Raw genomic sequence first — 24513 nt, forward strand, 5'->3', positions numbered from 1 at the left:
CTCCTTCTGATGTTGACACCGTTATTTCTGATGCTCCTGTCTCCCAGTGACCAGTTTTTATATCTTAACTTTTTTCCCCCTCTTTTTGGAAGATAATGATCAAACCCTTAGTTTGTTTTTAAGGGTTTTTTTAGAAGGAAAAAGTCCCCAGGTCCTATTATGGGGCATCCATATAAAACAATTTTGATGACTAAGTTTATACTTAGTCTTTAGATTTTAAATATATTAAGAAGTTTTTATTACTTCTATTCATTCTATTATTGCCTTTTATATTTAAGGACTTAAAGAATAGCTTACATTTTTATCATTTGAAAATGCTCTATGATTAATCTCATGACTTAATAACATGAGTTTTATAAAAGATGGCCCTTTTATATTTTCGACACTTAATGAAGAAGACGTCTCAACTTCATAATGGTGTTATAATACGATGAAAGGAATAGGAACATACATATTTTGTTTGAAATAACTTTGACAGGTTTTTATTTATGAACTTTGACAAGTTTTTGAATAATACTTTACATGTATTTGGATTACATCTATAGCTTTCTCGTAACTGTTTTTCTTGTAACAGATTTTTACAAAAGAAAAATGATACACACAAGGTTTTTCCTTATGGTTACAGTCATTATCCTAACTCCATGTATTAGGAAGGGTTTGAGAAGTGACTCTGTTGTTCTCATGAGAAGAACACTATGATGGATGAATTCCATAGCTCTTCATTGCCTTAATGGGAAAGAACACTATAGTGAATGCTATGAATATCGTAACTTCGTAACTTTTGCTCTGCACTTGTTTCTTCTAAACTTGATTTTTTCCTCAAATCTTTGCTTGATTTTCACACATATGTCTGTGTATATTATGTAGTCACCCAAGTGTTTGAGCGTTGAAGTTTGAAGCCTTGAGCACTTGTTTGTTTCTCTCATCTTGATCCTTTTCCTAAAAAGGAAAAACATACAGGACTCGGAGGGACGATTATAGATGAAGACTGCATAACCCGTTTTCATTTCTATCAGAATAATTGTAACCCTAGGCCAGGAATTTTGGGTTACTCCATGTGCCTTAAAGGTCGTGACTCATCATTTAGTACGGGCTAGCTTTTTGCCTATCATCTAAAATTGTTAGTAAAATTAATAATTCAAAAATAAAATTTAAAATGGTTATACCTGACCGTGGGTTTTTCTTAGAAATAGTATCTCTTCATGAACAACATTCCAATGTGAAGGCAGTATCTTGCCATCCATTGTTTCCAGTTCATACGCTCCCTTTCCTGCAACATCACTAATTCTGTAGGGTCCTTCCCATGTTGGACTTAATTTCCTTGAGTTAGTTACCTTTGTAGATTGAAAGACCTTTTTAAGTACGAAGTCCCCAATTTTGAAGAATCTGAGATGCGCTTTTCGGTTGTAATATCGTTCAATGACTTGTTTTTGTGCTGCCATCCTTATTAATGCAGCTTCTCTTCTTCCCTCGAGTAAATCAAGATTGACCTGCATCTCTTCGCTATTAGACTCCTCCGTTGCCTGCATGAACCATGTGCTCGGCTCTCCTATCTCAACTGGAATCAAGGCTTCGGCTTCGTAAACCAACAAGAATGGTGTTTCACCCGTACTTGTTTTAGCAGTAGTTCGATATGCCCATAAAACCCCAGGTAACACTTCAGGCCAGTTACCTTTTGCTTCTCGTAAACGCTTTTTCAAATTGTTAATGATAATCTTGTTTGTTGACTCTGCCTGCCCATTACCCACTGGATGGTATGGTGTTGACGTAATCCTTTTAATTTGCCAGCTTTGAAAAAATTCTGTGACCTGAGCTCCAATAAATTGAGGGCCATTATCACATACGATTTCCTTTGATACGCCGAATCGACATATGATATTTCGCCAAATAAAATCTCTAACTTCCTTTTATTGCACCTGTTTGAATGCGCCTGCCTCTACCCATTTAGTAAAATAATCAGTGAGAACAAGCAAAAATTTTACCTGTCCTTTTGCTTGCGGTAATGGACCCATGATATCCATTCCCCATTTCATAAATGGCCATGGTGCAATGACCGGATGTAACAATTCCGTAGGTCTATGCATATTGTTACCGTACCTTTGGCATTTATCATATTTGGCCACGAAACTTTCTGCCTCTTCTTCCATTTTAGGCCAGTAATAACCTGCCCTAATCAAGGTTCTTATCAATGATCTGCCACCTGCGTGATTCCCACAATGACCCTCGTGTACTTCTCTCATTACATACTCTGTTTGCGAAGGTCCAAGACATCTTGCTAATGGACCACCGAACATTTTACGATATATATTGCCTTGTTTTAAGCAGTATCAAGCAGCTTTTCTTCGAAGTGCACAAGCCTTTCTCTTGTCATCAGGAACGGTTCCATACTACAAAAAAGCAACAATTTCGTTCCTCCAATCCCAAGTTAAATTATTAAAATTTACCTCGTTAACATCAGGATCAATAACTGAATGAAATAAATGTATCACTGAGGCATTTGCATCGTTTGCCACATCGGCCGCGGATGCGAGATTAGCTAGGGCGTCTGCTTCAAGATTTTCGTCCCTGGGTATTTGTCTAATTTTCCAATATTGAAATTATTTTATCAATTCCCGTACCTTTTTTAAATACTGTTGCATCCTTGCTTCCCTGGCTGTATAAGTCCCCAGCATTTGATTAACTACGAGTAGTGAATCACTCTTGATTATAATCTAATTTATGTCAAGTTCTCGTGCCAGTTCTAAACCTGCAATCATAGCCTCATATTCTGCCACATTGTTAGTTATGGAATGACATTTAATAGCTTGCCGAATGGTTTCACCCGTAGGTGGTACCATTACTATCCCAAACCTGCTCTTCTCACGTTAGATGAGCCATCAGTGAATAAAGTCCAAGTTCCTAGGTTGGCTCCATTGAACACCAGTAATTCTCTTTCTGCTTCTAACTGTATTCTCTGACTAAAATCAGCCACGAAATCAGCTAATACTTGCGATTTTATAGTAGTTCTAGGTTGGTATGCAATTTCGTATTCACTTAACTCTATTGCCCGTTTACTTAACCTACCTGATAACTCATGCTTATGTAGTATGTTACGTAAAGAGTAGGTAGTTACCACAACGAGGATGACATTGAAAGTAAGGTCTTAACTTCCTAGATGCCATGATTAACGCAAGTGCAAGTTTTTCTAATTGAGGATACCTCGTTTCTGCATCTAACAAAGATTTACTTACGTAATAGATAGGTGATTGTTTACCTTGCTCTTCTCGGACCAAAACAGCACTTATTGCCACCTCCGAAACAGCAAGGTATAAGAGTAGCTTTTCCCCAGCCTTTGGTTTTGCCAATAGAGGCAGATTTGATAAGTACGTTTTCAAATTCCTAAGTGCTTGTTGGCATTCCTCATTCCATTAAAAATGATCCTGCTTTTTAAGAGTTGAGAAGAATTTAAAATACTTCTCTGATGATTTAGAGATGAATCTTCCCAAAGCCGCAATTCTCCTTGTTAACCTTTGAACTTCTTTTTTGTTTGTAAGTATATCAGGGATTTCTTCAATGGCTTTAATCTCTGGTACGTTGCACCTGCATTCTTTAGACCAAAGGGATTTACTTTATAACAATAAGTCCCCCTGTCTGTTATGAATGAAGTTTTTTCTTCATCTGCCGGATCCATTTTAATCTGATTATATCCTGAATATGCATCTAGAAAACTTAACAATTCATGACCTCTCGAATGGAACAAATTTTTAGCAATTTTTGGACTTCTTCTTGAATCACCTGATTCTTGAAAATTCCCTAATTTCTTTTGCTTCACAGGAGTATATGACGGATCTTTATTTAGTTTATGAGTCATCACCTCCGGTGGTATTCCTGTCATGTCGGAGTGGGACCAAGCAAAGCAGTCAATGTTAGTTTTCAAAAATTCGATTAACTTACCTTTCATTCCTTGGTCAAGATTAGCCCCGACATAGACTTTTTTATCAGGCCACTGAGCAAACAACACGACAGGTTCTAATTCCTCTATCGTTGTTTTGATGTCTTCATTCTCTTATGGTTCTTGAATGGTATCAGGTCTTGAGTCTACATCTGTTCACACTTGTTCAGTTGAGGTCTGTGTTGTGGTGTCCTCAACTACCTTCTGTGATTGCTATTTGCCTTCATTTCTAGTGCTTGTATCTGCAACAGAATTAATAGCCCTGGATGTATGATGATCTCCGCGAATTTGACAAATTCGCCATGGCGATAGGAATTTGATAACTTGATGCAAGGTTAAAGGAACAACATCCAGTTCATGGATCCATGGTCTCCCCAGAATCATGTTATAAGCCATCTCCATGTCTACTACCTGGAACTTTGTATCTTTGACGACCCCTTCAGCAAAAGTGGTGAGTGTTAATTCTTCTTTTGTGACGACACTGGAATTATCGAATCCAGATAGAGTATGCGCCTTTGGTATTATTTTCTCTTCAACTTGCATCTCACGTAATACTCTTAGCAAAATAATATTCACGGAACTACCTGGATCAATTAAAACTCGTTTCACATTAGCATCAAAAACAATTAGAGATATTACCAGTGCATCGTTATGAGGGGTTAATACGCCGTCAGCATCTGCATCATTGAATGTAATATTGTCTTCTTCTAGAACCTGCCGCACCCGTTTCCCTTGGGTAATAGTTACTTTGGAAACTTTGTTGGCTGCAGTATATGATACACCATTGATGCATTCACCCCCACTTATAACATTAACAGTTCTTTTGGGATAGGGGGATTTTGAGGCTCCTGCCTGTTTTTCATATAAGCTTGCTTGCCTTTCTCACTGAATAACTCGGTGAGATATCCTTGTTTTAATAAATGATCAATCTCACTTTGTAAAAATCTACAATCTGCTGTTTTATGTCCATGGTCATTATGGAACTCGCACCAATGGTCAGGGTTGCGCCTGTTTGGATTAGACCTCATTTCCTTTGGCCATCGAACCTTATCTCCCATACTCCTCAAAACGGCTACGAGCTCAGAAGTGCTGACATTAAAGTTGTAACCTCCAAACCTCGCTTTTAAACTTCTATCATCGTCCCGTGACTCATAATAGTTTCGCTCGTTCCTGAATTTCGATGAGGAACCTGCTTCTCTGTGCCTTGGCTTGCGATCATGCCTTTGGTCGTCCTGTTTTGATCGTGAGTCTTTTCCCGCAGGTCCCATATAAGGCTCGTACCTGTTTTTATCGGACCTTTTGTCGGTCTCTGCCCATCTCGGGCGTATATTTTCTTCTTTTTGAGATCGTGGCAGAATATCTTCCTCAATCCTCAACTTCGTACTATACCTGTTGTAAACATCATTCCACGTTGTAGCTGGGAATTCACGAAGGCATTCCTTGAGCCTCCTTGTAGCTTCCGAACTTTTTTCATTCAAATTGCTTGTAAAGGCTATAGCTGCCCAGTTGTCAGGTACACACGGCAATGTCATTCTTTCACGTTGAAATCTGTGCACAAACTCTCTAAGCAATTCTGAATCTCCCTGCTTGATTTTGAAAATATCCTCCATTCTTTTTTCCACTTTTTGAGCTCCCGAGTGTGCTTTGATGAAAGAATCTGCAAGCTCAACAAAAGAATTTTAGAATTTTCAGGTAAAAGAGAATACCATGCTAATGCTCCTTTGATGAGTGTTTCACCAAATTTCTTGACTAGAACCGATTCAATCTCCTGCTTAGTCAAATCGTTGCCCTTTACACCCGTTGTGAAGGCAGTCACGTGGTCTCGTGGGTCTGTTGTTCCATCATACTTTGGAATATCAGGCATTTTGAACTTTTTTGGGATTGGGAGCGGAGCAGCACTTGGCTTCCAAGGTTGTTGTGAATACTTATCCATGTCTACCCCCTTGATTATAGGTGGCACCCCAGGTATTTGCTCTATGCGTTCACTTTGCTCCTTAAGCTGTTTCTGCGAGGTTAGTACTAAAGTTTGCAAATCAGAATTAATTGCATTACCTGGTTCTCCCTCCTGTGAGTTATTGGGGGTTCCACCACTGCCTGAGTTAACGAGCCCGGAACAAGGGTTTTCTATAGTGTTATTATTTGGAGTAGGTGCAGGTGTTGCAACAAGTAACCGGTTAACAAGTGTCGCAACGGCTCTGTTGACATGAGCAGTAATTAATTTCTGCAAAGCTTCATCAGCGGCTTCCATGTTTTGAAATTGAGCATACTCGTTTGTTTGAGATTCATCAGGAGAACCCTCGCGAGATTGTCGTGGAGAATCTTGCGGAGCAGGAACTTGAATGTTGATATTTTGTGGATCCCCCTGACTTTGTTGGTTCTCTTGGTTTCCTTGAGTATTGACATAGTTAGTCGACATAGTTGATGCAACAAGGAAGGTTAGGTGAAAAGAAAATAGATTATCAGATTCCCGGTAACGAAGCCAATTTGTTTAACCAAAAAATAGAATTTTAGTCAAAGCTAGAATTTTGAAGAACATGGGTTACTGATAATCGAAAGAATGTAGAAATTGGCTTTCAACAATAACAAGATGAGCAGAAGAAAGCAAAGTAAATCAGTATATTCCAATAGTCTTCTCTGTCCTTACAAATGTTCAGCATTCTCCCTTTTATAATGGTTTTGGAGATATGTTTATTGCCTTTGTCTTAATAAGGCAATTATGAGCAATAAATGACAATAAAAGAAACGTTACTCAATCATTTACATTAAATACAAATTCTCTAACGTATTCAGTATTTAATGTATGTTAAATACTGAATTTGGACTCTCATGCGCTGTCAGATTCATTTCCTTGATTCTTCTTGATCTTTGAGCTTTAAATGATTTAAATAGGTACGGGGGCCAAACTATTTGAATAACTGCCCGTGCCTCTTTCATCACCTTCTCTCATAGTTGTTGTTGCTCGTGCCTCTTGGCTAATTATAACTCTTTGACCATTTGACTAATCCACGTGTCATGAATTTGGACTCTCATGCGCTGTACTATTTGAATAACTGCCCGTACCTCTTTCATCACCTTCTCTCATATCTGTTGTTGCTCGTGCCTCTTGGCTAATTATAACTCTTTGACTAATGCACGTGTCATGACACGTCACCTCCAATATGCAAGTTTTAACTTTACCCAATACACAAGTGTCAACTAAGCTGCTCTGACCACTCAATTAAAAATCTTAAAAATCCTACTTTCCCACATCTAACGGCACGTGAAACCTTAGCTAGACAATGTACACAAAATGCAATGTGCATTTGTCGCGTACATATTGTGGATAAATTAAACAATCACACTAATATTAATTTATCCTAATTTGATGGACATAAAATACCTAATTAGTACTTGTTTTATTGTGATAAAACGCTAGTTTAGGAGACTAACAATATTTCTACAAAGAGAGTGAATACAACTCGAATCACTAGTCGGTGAAAATCCTGTAGTGGTGAGCAATAAACTGATTTTCTCCAAAACATGCCCTTGTTCATGTACCAGATTTGGCAACTACAACCCTTCTAATTTTTCAAAACGAAATTTTAAATTAAAGAGTTACTCGGAATACTGCCAATATATCAATATTGAAAACATGCTCAATGCAAAAGCACTGTACTTGTTCATGTAAATTAAAGAGTTAATCGGAATAACTGTCAATATATAAATATTCTTGGTTTATTACTCAGGAGATTTGGCGAATGTTAATAATTGAAACAACTTATTCATCAAACTGTTGAATTTAAACATGTAATTAATTCTTATGGAATAATTTTTCAATTAGTAGGTTTACATTTTTATTCAGAACACTGTCAGTATAAAGTACAAAGTACGAATCAAATAATCTTGTTAATAAAATTCCAAGTCTAATCAAATACAAGTAATATGAAATGAAAAGGACAATAACCGATACTATTAATTACGTTATTCAAAAATTTGATTAATTGCTGGTATCTCATCTAGTACGGGTTGTCGCGGGAAACAACAGACCGCCGTTCACGGCGGCAGCGTGAAACCCGACGGTCCTGCACTTTATTCCACTCGTATCCTTTGACGGAGATAACCACGCCGGCGAGTTCGCCGACGGCATGATATTAGTTGTCCGTTTGTACGAACCGAGCCACTTGTTCTGCATGAACCGGTGTTTTCTCCACGGAGGAATGTGAAGGCCTCTGCTTTTCAACGACCGTCTCGCGGCGTCACTCATTACTCTCAATATCTGCTTCAAGTCTTCAATTTTGCCAACAAAAACCTTCGGCAATGACAGTAGTAATTTTTCATACTGATTCGTCGGCCTCGCGATTTCGAACTCAGCTGCGAAATCGAGATCGACGAAGTAACGAGTGACGATCCGATTGGCTGAATCTAATCTGATAATATCAATAAACTCATAGTTTCCGGCTGCAAGTCCACCGGAACTCTCCCATTTCGCCTTGCATACCGCCGCATTGTAACCAAAATTTCTCAAATATGCCATTACATTCCTCTGGAGTATCGATTTATTCGATTTTGCACATGAAAACACTTCCAATGCCTTAGCAATACAAGACGCCAATACATTACGGTACAAATCGAGATCGCTTTGGAAAATAGACTTCGGAGTATCTTCAATCGTGTCCGTTGATTCATACCTTGATACGTCGGTCTCAGAATCTGAGTCATTTTCAGGTGACTCGTTTTGGCCATTGTTTTCAGGATAACCGAAAACGAGATCGGAAAAACTAGGAGAAGCGACATCATAATCGGCGTGAGCGCTGTGTTCGCTTCCGCTGCTGAAGTAACCGAGTTCATGTTTATCACAGCCAATGATCTGAGCCTTCACCTTTTCGTCTAACGGGTCAGTAACTCGCTTCCTCCTGCTAAAACCAGAATACATTTTTGTTCCTTCAATAATTAGCAGAACAGAATTAGCTAGTGCAGTTATTTTGAAAAAAGATGTTAGATGTTTGGGGATTAAAAAGAGGAAATTTAATTATTGAAATGCGAATATTCTAATGAAAGTACTCGAATTAGAAAAGAAAAAAGTAGGAGTGGATAATTCAGTTTTATATACTCTGTTTAAAAAAGAGGGGAATGAGTCATGGAACAGGAGGACGAAGAGCATATCCTACAAGTTTATTCACGCATATGCTACTTTGATTGAACGCGTATAAAGTTTCTTGAAGAATGGTTTAGCACGAGAACGGCACGTGATACAACTAGAGGCAGAATGAGTCTATGGCTTCTTACTTTCGATACTGAGTGCTGTCAAACTTTTCTATAAAAGCTTTATTTGTTCCGATATTTTTTGGTTGCTATAGTAAAGTGTTGTTATAAAGGACATATCATCGGTTCCGAGAAAAATATGACTTTTATAGTAAATGAATATTATATAAGAATGTTGTTATAGAGAGGTCTGCATGTATAAACTTATTAAAATTTTAATAAATATTAGATAAGAACTCATAATTATTAGAGTTTAACGAGTTCAATGGAAGTTTAAATCTATTATATTTAAATTTTGGATTCGACTCTGTATACGCTACTCATCGAGAGGCTAATCGAATGCTTAGCTAGAGAGCTAGGGGGTACTGCCTTATTTGTGGTATGCCTCTTCAAGAAGTCGAAAAGGTGATGGAAGAGAGAGAGACAAAGGGGGTAAAGACTAAAGAATACGTAATTGATTATATTGTTGCATGGATTAGATTTTGGAGAATGGATTTGGATTGAAACGGAAAAATGTTTAGTCTTTAATTAGATAACTAACGGGTCAAAAATTGGGATAAACATGTCTGGCGTAGTGCATATATCATGGCATGGCTGATTTATGCACACTAATACTAACGGAGTCAAGAATTTTAAGGTCGGAGTACTCAACTATGTAAATATAAGATTGTTATTATTCAAAGAGCATATCAGGGTGGTCATGACTTGGGTTACAAGAAACCGATGGTCACGAGTTATGTATCTCAAATTTTTTGATGTATCTGGTATAAATGTACAATCTAAAAATCTTGAGCTAATTAGAAAATATTGTTGCTTTTCCTTTGAATATGAGATTACGAACTGATTCTGGATACACATTGGTTATGCGTTCCTATACACTATTTGAAACTTTATTATCCTTAATGTCCATGTTTAGCTAATTATTGGATATAAACAAGTTTTGTTTATAAAATATATAAAATCTACTTTAAAAGCTCCCAAATCCATTATTTGCTCCTTCAATCAAGAAATTTAGTTAAACTCTTTTTCTTTTTTTCTCTTCTCTCCCCTTTCTCTCCGGATCTTCCATTATTTTAAACTATTTATCTAAAACTAGAAAAGTGCCAGTAGTCCCCTCTTCCTTTTCCTATGTAATATAAGTCCCATAGTCCCCTCTTCCTTTTAACAAAAGAAACCAGAAAAGTGTAATATCTATCTGAACAATATTGCCATCACTCTATTGATTCAGTTTGAGACGATAATACAAACAACAAAGGCTGAAAACTCTGATTTTCTGTACAATCCGATACTACCAACCCTAGCCTTTGGCAAGAATTTATCTTTGCAGTAGCAGTTGCAAAAATGCAATAACATAGCAACAGAAAATAATATTAACAAGAAGAAATGAAAATTACACCACCCCCTATTCTGTTTCTTAGTTGAGTTGATGTAATGCCCAAGCAGAAACTTAATATGTACAGGGGTGAAGGTCAATAGAAAACGTTTCAGTAGCATCGCTTTAATCTTGAGATTGTCATGTTTCATTAAGATACAGTTGTTGCTAATTCTTCGGGCAGACATGATATTAGGCTTCTCCTAAGACAAAATGTACAGCAAAACCAGGGAAAAGTTAATATTCAAAACCAGATACAAATTTCTACACAGTTAAATACAACTACAATATCATACACAGTGGCGAAGCCACATATTGATAAGGGTGGTCAACTGACCACCTTTCGCCGAAAAATTACACTGTTTACATAGGTAAAATATTACGTTTTCGAAGTATATAACACATATTTAACACCATTTGTCGGAATTTTTTCCACTTCTTTTAAATTTGAACATCCTTGAAGAAATTCCTAGCTTCGCCACTGATCATACAACTTAAATATAATTTTTATATAAATTTTATACAATATTTTTTGTATATTTTGTATCTGATTATACATAGTAAAAATAAATTTCATACAACTAATTATATATTATACAACTTATCTACAACTTTCACACATTATTTCTACCCAGTTATATACAACTACAATATCATACAACTTAAATACAATTTTTATACAATATTGTTCAACTTTTATACAATATTTAAATAAAAAAAATATAAACAACATAATACAATTTTTCTACAATTTTACTACAACTTTACTACAATTTCTGTAGTATAATGTATGTCATGTCTTCTTCTTCTTCTTCTTCTTCTTCTTCTTCTTCGACGAGTTTCAATCTGAAATTTAGCCAAAATCAAGTCCAATCTTCACCAAAACAACCTCAAAATTGAGATATAAACTCCAAATAATATTCCTAATTGTTTACAACAACACCCAATCCAAACAAATAATGGTTTTTGAAAACCCAAATTCGAATTCAAAGCTACAAAGATTTTTAATGTCTGTCAATAGTGGAATTGCTGCTCTCTTTTCCTTTGCTTTACATTACTGAAATTAGGGATTGAGAGATAGAGAGAGACGTAGAGAGAATTCCCAATTGTTTGCAACAATACCCAATTCAAACAAATAATGTTTTTTGAAAACTCAAATTCGAATTCAAAACTTCAAAGCTTTTTAATGGCTGTCAACGGTGAAATTGCTGCTCTTTTTTCCTTTGCTCTATATTACTGGAATTAGGGATTGAGAGATAGTCAGAGACATATATATATATATATATATATATATATAGAGAGAGAGAGAGAGAGAGAGAGAATAAGGATGAGAAATAATTGATTCCTAAAATAAAGGGATACTCGTTTAATTTTTAAAGTGTATATAATTGGTAAATTTATATATAAGAAGTAATTAAATTAAAATTTGAGTTGGTAGGGTAATAAAGTTTCCAATAGGGTATAAGTATGTAAAATTCCCATATAATAATATGGATTCGAAACTCGTTAACAAACTTTAAGCCCAAACAACAAAGCAAAATTATTTAGTTGCCACACAAGCACTAGGTCTATCATGGGCAGCTTTCCAGCCATGCCGCACGACTCCTTGGACGCACCCCATGGCGTCATGGCAAGTCTCCCAATGCCCAACGCCATGGTCGGCCTCGTGGTCTTGGCAGTGCCAAGTGACAAGCGCGCATGTGCCTCTGTCGCCCCACTGATAGCCCACGCCAACGCCCAGCGGCTGGCAGATGCCACCAGCGCCGCGCGCATAGACAATGTCGGGCGCACAGTTCATGATGATGCCAACAGCGCTGCACGCACAGACAATGCCGTGCGCGCAGATCCTAATGCTTTGCCAGCGGCCAGCCGCAAGCTGACTCCAAATAGTATCGCGCGCGCCGACAGCACCGCGCGCACAGATCCTGATGCGAAAGACAAAGTTGCTGCCAACGGACCTGTTTTCTGTCTTGTGAAAAATTAAGTCATTTTCATTGTAAATATAGAGTAGTTTTATTTCATATACTTCCATTATGTTTCTCTAGCTTAGTTAAGTCTAGTTTTGTAACTTTGGTTTATTTTTTTTAAGCATTATTAGGGAGGATCAAGCATTCAAAACATTCTAGCAAGCAAACATTTCTCTGTTCTAGTGTCACTCCCCCTTGACACCGCGTAGCCTTTTGTAATAGCTTTCATTAATGCAATCAAGATTTCATTCTCAATTCTCATTTCTGTTCTCTCAATTGCTCTTGACATTGGTTTTTCCGTACGACACTGACAATCTCATCTAGCGTACGGAGGGGACCTCAGTTGGCGGACAACGTCGTTTGCTTAGCCTTACGTCGCCCTTCCAAGGAACCTCAGGAAGGCGCCACGTAACAGTTGGTATCAGAGCCTAGGCTCGACATCGGACGAGGGAACACATATGCCATCACCACCATTTCTGACCATGGTGAATTATGGGGAGCGCATCACGTCACTAGAAGAAACGGTCGACGTACTACGACCATCGTGGATATGGTACCTGATGTAAGCACCAACCTAGTGCAAAGGTTGGACGACCTGGACGCAGAATGCGGCAAGCAGAAAATGACATTGCAAACATCAGTCGTGACTCTGAGGATGATCGGCAAATGGCAGCCATTGAAACTGCCAATATTTATGGCAAATTTGAGGACCTCCAACAGGAGCGTGCCGACGATTTAGCCTATCGAGAACAAGAGGCAGACAGACTAACTGCCATGCAGCAAACCATAAACGACTTGACAAGCCAGCTCAATATTGTCAATTTTGCCCTACAAAGCCTACTTCGAAGAGGCGACAACCACATTAGGGGTGCAACAAACCTCACCCCCATTCTACAAAAACTTAAGATACCGGAGCCAAAGCCATACGACGGATCCTGGGATGCTAAAGAAGTGGAAAACTTCATCTTCGAAATCGAACAATACTTCGATGCCGTGGGCCATTTGGAAGAATCCAAGAAGGTAGCGACTGCTGCCATGTATCTTCAGGGCGATGCCAAACTTTGGTGGCGGGTCAAATACGAAGTCATCAGGGCTGGCGAAGATACTCTCCAGACATGGGCAGAACTGAAGGCCGCCATACGCCTACAATTCTTCCCCGAAAACGTGGAATACAATGCACGGAGAAAGTTACGGGATCTCCGCCATACCAGGTCAAGGCGGGAGTACGTGCACGAATTCTCCGGACTCATGCTAAACATACGTGACATGGGGGACAAAGACAAACACTTCGTATTCATAGAAGGTTTGAAACCTCATGCCCGTATGGAACTACAAAGACAAAGGGTAGATACCCTGCCTAAGGCAATTCAAGCTGCAGAATGCCTTGGTGATTATCACATGAAAACTCAGAATGACATGCCCCAATCGCCTGTCCGAGGGGGATACAACGGGAACCATCCTACAATGGTGGTCCAAGCAAAAGTGGGGGAGATCAGAGTACATCCAAAACCAAAACTCCTTCCTCAAGCAGCAACAACTCTGCATCCGTCAACAACTATCATATGAGAAAGCATCCTTCAGAATGCCGTCATTACCGCGGTGCACATTGGAACAATTACTGCCCTCATACAAAGATCAATGCTTATCAGACTGCTGAGGATGAGACAGACTCATCAGACACATTAGATGCAGAACCACTGGGTGCCTTTAATGCAATTGTCGGCTCCTTCTCAGATGTCTTAGTGGGGGTCAGTGCTGGTTCTCCTAAGAAAAAATCCGGCCCAATCATCAAGAAAAGGAAGGAAAAGATGGACAAGATGCCTCCTACACAAGCGAGGACCCTAATGTTCGCCGAACTAAAGGTGAACGACAAACCCATTTAAGCACTAATAGACACGGGTGCAACCCACAACTACTTAGCTTCAACTCAAGTAGAGTGCCTTGGTCTAGCTGTGCAAAAGAGTAAAGGCCGAGTCAAGGCCATCAACTCACCATACCAGACATTGGGTGGAATAGCCATAGGAGTCCCAGTGAAACTTGGCCCATACAAAGGAAGCATCGACCTGCGCATCACAATAATAGATGACTTCGACATGATAATGGGGCTGGAATTCATGAGGCAAACCAACACTATACCGGTACCATATGCCAACATACTATTGATGATGGGAGAAGACAGGGCCAAGCCGTGCACCATACCATGCACTACCAGAAAGATCGCCGCTGAAAACATCTCGGCCCTACAATTAGAAAAAGTAGTCAACAGAAATGAACCCCTGGCTCCACCTACCCTTCGCAACAAGAATCAGCCATTATGTCATCGACCTCAAAAGACTGGTGACGCCCCTCCGCGTGTGAAGACTTTTCAGCCATGCCACAAGGACAAGTCGTAGCACTCATCACAGACGGGACCCTTGCAGTCATTACATGTCCTAGAGAGACTATGGGAAAGTGTTTCCCTCAGCTTCATCATAGGATTGCCCCAAGTCAGGAATCTTGCCTCCATCTTGGTTGTCATAGATCGGTTTTCAAACTATGCAACCTTCATAGCAGCCCCACAAAACATATCAGCAGAAGATATAGCTCGACTCTTCTTCTCGCACATTGTTAAACATTAGGGCCTGCCCAACGACATAGTTAGTGGATCTGACTCACGCTTCACCAACAAATTTTGGACCCATATCTTCAAGTGCTTTGGGTCAACATTGAGTCACAACTCAAGCATCCATCCACCATCGGATGGCCAGGCAGAACAGTTCAATGACATGCTGGAGGAATATCACTGCTACATTGCAACTGGATCACAAAAGCATTGGGTGAAGCTTTTGGATGTTGTTCAACTGTGTTTCAATTCTCAAAAGAGCCCTAATACAAACAAAAGCGCTTTTGAAATTGTTATCGGACAACAACCGTTTCTCTTGCAAATGGTGAATGCATCAACCATGCCGAAATCTCCTCGAGCTACCAACTTCTCGAGGGAATGGGAGCGCAATTTGGAGATAGTGCAGAGCTATCTCGTCAAAGCCTAAGAGCGGGCGAAAAGGCTGATCAGAATCTTTGCTTTGTCCAACACCAAACAAGAGACAAAGTGATGCTTAAACATCCCAAGGCGGTACTTGTTTGCATGAGAGGACCCATGACCCTCGCCTATTGCAAAAACACATTGGGCCCTTGTCCATTGAAAGACGCATTGGGAAAGCCACATACCAGGTTTCCATCCCAGCCTGGTGAAGATCCATCCAGTCTTCCATGTCAGTCGCCTGAGATCTCTTCGAAAAGACATGGAACATCATTCACAAAGCCAACTCACAAGACAAAGGGGAACAAACCTCACAACCAGCAAGAGCCTGATCAATCATCATCTTGCAGGTAAGGCTCCGAGGACGTCGCCAACTCAGGTGGGGGAGAATGTTATGGGCAGCTTTCCAGTCATGCCTCATGACCCCTTGGACGCACCCTATGGCTTCCTGGAAAGTCTCCCAACGCCCAGCGCCATGGTCGGCCCCGTGGTCTCGGCAGCACCAAGTGACAAGTGTGCATGTGCCTCTGTCGCCCCACCAATAGCCCACGCCAGCGCCGAGCGACTGGCAGATGCCAACAGCACCGCGCACACAAACAATGCCGGGCGCACAGTTCATGATGATGCCAAACAACGCCGCGCGTACAGATAATGCCGGGCGCGCAGATCCTAATGCCTTGCTAGCGGCCAGCCGCAGGCTGACTCCAAATAGTGTCGTGCGCGCCGACAACACCGCGTGCAGATCCTGATGCAAAAGACAAAGTTGCTACCAACGGACCTGTTTTCTGCCTTGTAGAAAACTAAGTTCTTTTCATTGTAAATATAGAGTTGTTTTATTTCATGTATTTCCATTATGTTTATCTAGCTTAGTTAAGTCTAGTCTTGTAACTTTGGTTTATTTTTTTTAAGGATTATTAGGGGGGATCAAGCATTCAAAACTTTCTAGCAAGCAAACATTTCTCTGTACTAGTGTCTCTCCCCCTCGATGCCGCGTAGCCTTTTGTAATAGCTTTCATTAATACAATCAAACTTTCATTCTCAATTCTCATTTTTGTTCTCTCAATTGTTCTTGACATTGGTTTTTCCGTACGGCACTGACAATCTCGTCTAGCGTACGGAAGGGATCTCAGTTGGCGGACAACAACCGCACTAACATCGGTTGCTTAGCCTTATGTCGCCCTTCCAAAGAACCTCAGGAAGGCGCCACGTAACAGGTCAAACGGATTGGAACTAGGCCTAGGATGAGTTGGTTCATGGGAAATTCGTGCAATGGAGAATTTACTTATGTAAGGAAAGAAAAAGAGGGGTTTCTTTCATTTTCATGAACTATAATATATTTAATTAGTGAAAATCACCTTTTTATAGAGGTTTCATAGATTTCTTCTGCCTAATTGTCCAATTAGTTCATTTTCATTTTCAAATAAATGTCATAGAATCCTGCTTACACTTAACATTGTATTGGATCTTTTCCTGTTGTGTCACATTTGCTCTTTTCTAGTAACTTGCTATGAATGTGCAGACTTTCTTAGGGATGTCATTGTTTTTGGCTTGATCGGCCGAATATGTAACTTGCCTAATTTCATCACTCAATCACTTCACACATGTATCGTAATCCCATTTAGACTGGCCCATAAAGCTTGATGGACCAAAGTCCAGCACTATGTTCACGTTCTGTCTCATTGGAAGCCCATTAGGAAGTTGAATAATTCTGAAAAGAAAAGAAGATTTTAACCCAAATATCCGCCCATTCAAACACTTAAACTAAAAATAGCCGGTGAAGGTATAATATATGCATAATTTATATATTATATATGTATAATTATGTATAATTTATGTATATGACTAGAAAAACTAAATAATAATTATGGCCAGCTATTTGTGAAAAGATCCCTTCTGAAAGTTGACTCATCAACCTCATCAAATTGTTTATTGTGCAGAATTGTGTAATTATTTCATCTAAAAGTATATACTATACGTAGTTAACTGCCTATACTTTTAGATGAAATAATTACACAATGAATTATAGTTTATACGTTAATTATATATAATTATAGACATATAATATATAAATTATGCATAAGTTATACCTCCACCGGTTATTTTTAATTTAAGCGGTTGGGTGAACAACTATTTGGATTATTATTTATTATTTTTAATTGCTTCATTATGTCTTTAACAAGTCCTTTCTGCCTGCTCTAGTACAAGGTTGAATTATGTAATTGTCTTATTTAAAAGCTTAGTTGTCAGAGAAAGTATACTTATAATTAGTTAATTATGTCTTCAACCTATTGTTCTAAACTTGCAACTTAAATCCATGTCTAAAGAACAACATAAGGATAACCTTAGATAAATCAATAATTTTGGTTGAACTAGGGGTGTTCAAATCGAATCGAAAAGTCACACTAAATCGAAAAATTAAATCAAACGGATTAAAAACATCAATTAAATTTGGTTTGATTTTGTTTGGTATTGAGTAAAAAATCCTGGACTAAACCGACATATAAATATTATATATATATATATATATATATATATATATATATATATATATATATATATATATATATATATATATATATATATATATATACATACTTTTAAGACTTTATATAGAATTTTCTTTTAAAAATATCTAAAAATATTTGGGATCCTCTAATGAGATGTAATATTTAATATTACTGTATATTGCATCCATTTTTATTTACTTTAAATAATGGTTTGATCATCACTTATTAAGTATTATAGAAATGCATCAATCTCTTTGTTCATCCATATTCATATGTCAAAATTTATTAAATTCTTATATTTTTTTCGAATTTGAAATGTTATTTCGATAATTTTAAAACTAAATAGAACATATCATTACTTAGGTTTCATAAGAATTTTTATGTTTAATTATTAAACTCGGTTAATCTTAAAACCGTACATTTGCGAAAAATTATTGTTAGACCACTAAGAAAATAGCTATCATGTATTGCTAAAAAGAAAATCTCCCATAAAAATACTTAATAGATCATATATTTGCCAGTTTTTTTTCAATTTTTAGTAAACATGTATTCACTTGTCAAAACTTTACCTATAAGTTTAAAAAGTAAGATTGAAATAATATGTATATAACAAAAAAACCCGAAAAATTCAAAAAAAAAAAAAAAACAAGAAAACGAACCAATTCAAATCGATATAGCTGATTTGATTTGATTTTTATGAAAACTAAATTAACAGGTCCATATACACCTCTAATTTGAACGTACTTTTGATATGATTGCTTGAAAAGAATTTAACAGTTTGGACAAAATTATAGTCATGTCGGAGAGCTTTTGTCATTGCAAAGGTTGCCTCTTTAACCCCTCGAGAAAATTTGTTCAATAATAGCACCATTCTCATCTCTTAAGACTTGTATTTAATTGGCACAACAAACGCTGACAACTCAATTAAGTAATCTTCTTACTTCTTTTTACGAATAAAACAATCTAAAGCAACCAAGTATATTTTATTCTTCGTAGTAGTATTATTCATTTACATAAATGTGTTATAGCTCCTAGTTGTCACATATTGGGAGCACAGGAAAAGTAAAATAAAGCAATGAAGGGGAAAAGGAAGAAGAAAAAGAAAAAAGAACGTCTCTACCAGCACAGCATTAATGGATTAAGTATTTAATTAGTAATCTGCTTCCTTTCAATCGGCGTTTTATGTATTTCTAATTGTACATTGATTCTTTCTGTCCAGGGTTTAACTACTTATTAAGGTTACTAATCTTGTCATCATTGAAAAGCTTAAATTTCTTGCTTCTGTGCTGTGCACGTACATGACAGGGCACAGACCAAACATTTTATTATAATGTACATATAAAAAATAAATATAAAGATTGTGTAGATTTTATCTGCCCCCTTCCCTTCTCGACTAGCACTTGAATGAAGAAATAGAGAAGAATAGAAGAGGGGGCAACTTTAGAGTTAGAAGCTAATTAATGTTGTTCAATTGTGTGATCACATAAAGGAACATAATTAGAATAGTGTACGTATGTCATTGTACATGCCATCAAGGAACAATTTCTAATATTTAATTTTTATTTTCTGTTTCTTTTGCTGGTTGGCAATGGCTACACTTGATTTATTACCACCTTATTTTATTTCCTTCCAAACACACCTTTATTAATTTATTTATTTGTGTTCCTTGTCTTTTTGTTTATATTGGGGTAGCAATTGTTAGTTTCCTTAGAGAAGCCAATGAGTTAATTACTTCGGTCTTTAAGCTGAAAAGTATTTAAGGAATTATACGAGAACAATGTTATTCTAATTTAGTCTACTTTTTGAGAAAATATGTAAGGAATTTTGTTTTTGTGATGTATATAACTTAAATTCATTGTGGTTTAGGTTTTTACTTTGAACATCACATCAAATTGATAATAAATCTCCTCCTACTTTGCTGTGACAATGAGTGAGCCTATAAATGAGAAATATGAACAAGGAAAAGGCTGCGCAATAGTTGAGTCCAATAGTCAAATATTGCAAAAAGGAAATTAATGCCTGTGAGATACTACAATAATAACTCCATAATTGACCTGGAGTATCAAAAGACTAGCACAGTTCATAGTGTTAGATCCTCCTATTGCATAGCCATGGAAGTTGGTTGAGTTTTGACCAGGAAAAAAAAAAAAGACCCCCAAAATAGGATATTGCATCTAACTTATTTTCTCAACTACTACAGTATTAACTTCTTTAATTAGGTGTTACTATATGAACAATTTTATTTTGGGATCAGGGATGATTAGTCCCAGAATTAAATTTGAAATGAATTTATCTCATGTTTGGTTGGAAAAGAATCGTGGTATAACTAATCCCGAAATTAATTATCGAAAAAATGACATTGTATAGTCGCTCTCAAAATAATAGCTAAACTCTTAGTGTATGCGTTCACGTGAACCCATGCTCTTTTTCCTAAATCAAGTATACCAATATTATATTTCTTCAAAATTACTTATATATTTATGTGTGCGCACTCATGCTCAAAGGAATTCTATGGTGCAATAATTATAGGGTGCACAATTTGAGGTTCAAAACCCACTCTGGACGGTCTTGTTTTCGACATTGAGTATAAATATATATACATGTAAAAATCAATAAAATTTCAAAAAGTATAATTTCGAACCTATAATTTTAAAAGTTTAGTGGGTTCAGGGTAAGAGACTAAAGTTAAACCCGTCATATATAAAATTTATACAAATTGTATTAACTTTTTCAGCTATCGAATGTAAATAGTTTCTGGCGGGGACTAAAAGTGATAATACCCCTTAATTATCCCGGAATAATAGTATTATTTTTATCTCTACAAAAGGGTGGGATAACAATTCCGGGATAACTAATCCCAGGATAATTAATTATGGAATAACTTGTTTTCAATCAATGACTCCTAAGTTGGGTTTTTAAGTTAGACTATCATCTTGAATCTTTTGTAACATAGTATTATCCTCTTTTATGGATTATCAACTTGTTACAGATTGTGGAATAGGTTTTTAAAGTAATTGAAAGTGTATAAATTCTTTACGGTATTAGTATTATATAAAAATTAAGCGCTTGGACGGTATATCAGCCTTGCAATTTTATTACAATTCAATATTTGTCACTGTCTGGTCAAAGTGGGGGAGTTATTAGCCCCTGCCTACTGCATAAATGAAATCTTTAAAAGAAATGTAGTCTTTAATTCAACAAGGAAAGATGGATATATAACTCAAAAAATGAATATGAAGCATCTGTTTTCTTAATTGATAATCACCCCTTTGCCTGAAAAAGGATACCTAACCACATGCTACTGTTTCAAAATCCCTTCGTTTGGACAAAAAATTTATGAAATTTCGAAAAAAAAATAGATTTTTCTTCAAGTGAAATTTGTATTTGAAAATCAGAGTTGTGTTTGAACATGAATACAATTTGAAGCCATTTTTGAATTTTTGTGAGTGATTTGAAGTGAAATTTTGAAAAATAATTTTTTGGAGTTTTATGGCCAAACACTACTTCCGAAAGAAATAAAAATTTTGAGAAAAAAAAGTGATTTTTTTATTGGCCAAACGGGGCCTAAGTTTTGCTTCTAAAATTTTGTTTTCCTCAATTTTTTTCTTGCTAGGGTAGGTACCTCTTGTTGTATGATTGGAAATGAATAGGAGTTGTGAATCTTTGATCAATTTGTTGTCAAAAAATCCTCTTACCTAGGGAACTCCTACTTAAAGACCTATTTATAGATCATAAAAAAGTTTGGCATGCCATGTATTTGGGTTTCATAACATTATAATTTTTTTTTTGGATTTTAACATATGATACTAAAAATATTCTTCCCTAATCCGAGAGTCTACCGGAGACAACTTCTCTGCCTTTTAAAAATAGGGATAAGGTCTACTTACACACTATCCTCCTCAGACTCCATTTGTAAAAATACACAGGTTCTTTGTTGTTGTTGTTGTTGTTGTTGTTGTTGTTGTTGTTGTTGTTGTTGTTGTTGTTGTTGTTGTATACTAAAAATATTGGCTCGTTAATCTGACTTGTGTAAGATAGGCTCACTAAGGAATAAAACATTCATACCTATAGGGGTATACAAAGGAAACCGCTAAACCGCACCAAACCGATAATTCCAGTCAAACCGAGAAAAAAATCCGACTATAGTTTGGTTTTTGATTTGATTTAGTGTTAGAAAAAAAAAAACCAACCATAATTGGTTTGGTTTGGTTTTAACTAAAAAAAAGTCAAATCGAAATCAAACCAACCCGACATTACATGTATACAGGTTTTAAAAATATTTTATACATAAAAATAATTATTGTAATGTAATTTATAAATATAATTTAAACTCTTTAATAGTTCTCTCTTTTAATGTATTATTTCAAACTTGGACTTAGAGCTTTTGAATGGTCAAATATGTTTTATAGCCCATAAAAGTTAGTAACTCAAATAAAGCCCAAAGCAAAATCAAATTAATACTAATGCTAACAAAAAAAATTCATTCAATACTAGAAATGACAATATTGGATATTATTTTTTTAGTTTTGCATTGATTTAGATAGTGAAAATGCATAACTCACTTTTAATATTATTTAGTCATGTAATTAATACTTAGTACTTATTAGTCGTACTTATTTTAACATGACCTAGTACTTTTAGATTATGTTTATTTTTATTATGGCTTATTAATTAGCAATTTATATCTTATGTAATTTGTTGAGTATTTTAGTATTTCATGACTCATCTCCTATTATTTTGTATTGTTTATTGGGTAACATCTTATATAGTTTTATCCGGGACTTAAGAAATATCAGAGTACAAATTATAAATTTTATGCTATGAAGATTTTGTCGAAAAAAAATCCGAGAAAACCGAAAAATCCGAGAAAAAATCGTGATTGAAAAACCCGGCTTTTGTTGGTTTGATTTGATTTATAAATTTAAAAATTCGAGACAATTGATTTAATTTGGTAATTGAAAAATTCGAACCAACCCGACCTATGTACACCCTTACCTACCTATATACAACAGATATTTAGATGCCAAATATCTTCACAAACTAAATGTAAATCCCAAGAAGAAACCAATGGTCTATTAAGCTTTTGTATCACATTTTTCGCATTCGATAAAATGTGAAATTTCTTCGTTAAGGATTAAAAATTCCAACCAATATCTCTTGCATTTGTGGCCAGAACTTGACAACTATAGCTGACATTGCGGCTGCAATTTTGAGCATGACAATGTTAATCTCCAGTCCTCATTCCCACCGCCCAAATGAGAGAGGAAAATACAGCTTTTACAAGTCATTTGTTTTGGCCATATCTGTGCCTATATATTCGAAGTTTCACCACGTTTTTTTCAGAAGAGATTCTTCGACAAGAATACAGCAATATATATTTAGTATCATTGTCACGACCCCAAACCCGGACTTGGTCGTGATGGCGCCTCTCATAAAGACAAGACCAGCCGACTCTTTCCCATTTAAGTTTTAAACAATTACAATAAGAATTAAACCATTAAACATAATATAACCCCAAAAATACGGTGAATAATTCAATTTGCGGAATACAAAACCAACACAGTCCGATACCGGGATGTCACTAGTCATGAGCAACTATAAATCTGGATAAATACAAGAAGGGTCTACATAGTCCAATACAGGTCTAAAACAGAGAAAGATAAGATAAGGGAAGAAGCTCTGGGCTGCGAACACCGACAGCTACATAGAGAATCTTCGAATCCGCTTGAGCTAGAAAGATCAACACTCGCTAGCGGGATCAGCAACGCCTGAATCTGCACACGGGGTGCACGGAGTAAAGTGAGTACTCCAACTCAGTGAGTAATAATCATAAATAAAGATTGAAAGCAAGAAATCATGTAAGGCACAATATAGGCTATAAGGAAGCAGTAAAAGCTAGTAAAGCAATGAAGTAGTAAAAATGTGAAAAATCATTTCAATTCAGTTCAAACTTCATGAAACACATTTTTAACAATTAAGCAGGTAAATGACAGACAAATAAGACAGATAAGCACATAAAGGATTGCCCCTCGGGCACAATGTCAACAATACCAGCCCCTCGGGCTATATCTCACATCACAATGCGTACCCGCGCTCACTAGGGGTGTGCAGACTCCTGGAGGGGCCCCTTACGGCCCAAGCACAATATCAAGCGATCTCGTGGCATCATCACTAGGCTCTCGACCTCATATCAACAAGCCACTTCGTGACGTACATATCTCATGCCCTCGGTCTCATAATCATAATCAGTGTTTCCTCACAAAATAGGCCCTCGGCCTTACTCAGTCAGAATCTCACAACCACTCGGGCAACAGTAAAACATAGTGCTCATCCCAAAATATCATTTAAAATGTCATTTAAGTGTTAAAGCAGAGTAAACCTGGTTGAGTTATGAAAAACAGTAGAATATAACATGACTGAGTTCAAGTATAAACTCAAAACAGTGAGGAAATATAAATAAAAATCCCCTAAGGGTT

General features: G+C 36.8%; 1 protein-coding gene across 1 annotated transcript; it reads right to left on the reverse strand.

Annotated features, from left to right (window-relative positions):
• Positions 1-7784: 7784 nt before the first annotated feature.
• Positions 7785-9173, reverse strand: LOC107820621 (uncharacterized). The gene has a single exon (XM_016646936.2). The coding sequence runs from the start codon at positions 8841-8843 to the stop codon at positions 7923-7925; it is 921 nt and encodes a 306-aa protein (XP_016502422.2). The 5' UTR covers positions 8844-9173; the 3' UTR covers positions 7785-7922.
• Between the last annotated feature and the right edge of the window lie 15340 nt (positions 9174-24513).

Source organism: Nicotiana tabacum, chromosome 8 (genome assembly GCF_000715075.1).
Source record: "Nicotiana tabacum cultivar K326 chromosome 8, ASM71507v2, whole genome shotgun sequence".
Classification (NCBI taxonomy): domain Eukaryota; kingdom Viridiplantae; phylum Streptophyta; class Magnoliopsida; order Solanales; family Solanaceae; genus Nicotiana; species Nicotiana tabacum.

Bases quoted from the DNA above. Each gene is read 5' to 3' on its own strand.
- LOC107820621 (XM_016646936.2), bottom strand. From the start codon at position 8,843: ATGTATTCTGGTTTTAGCAGGAGGAAGCGAGTTACTGACCCGTTAGAC.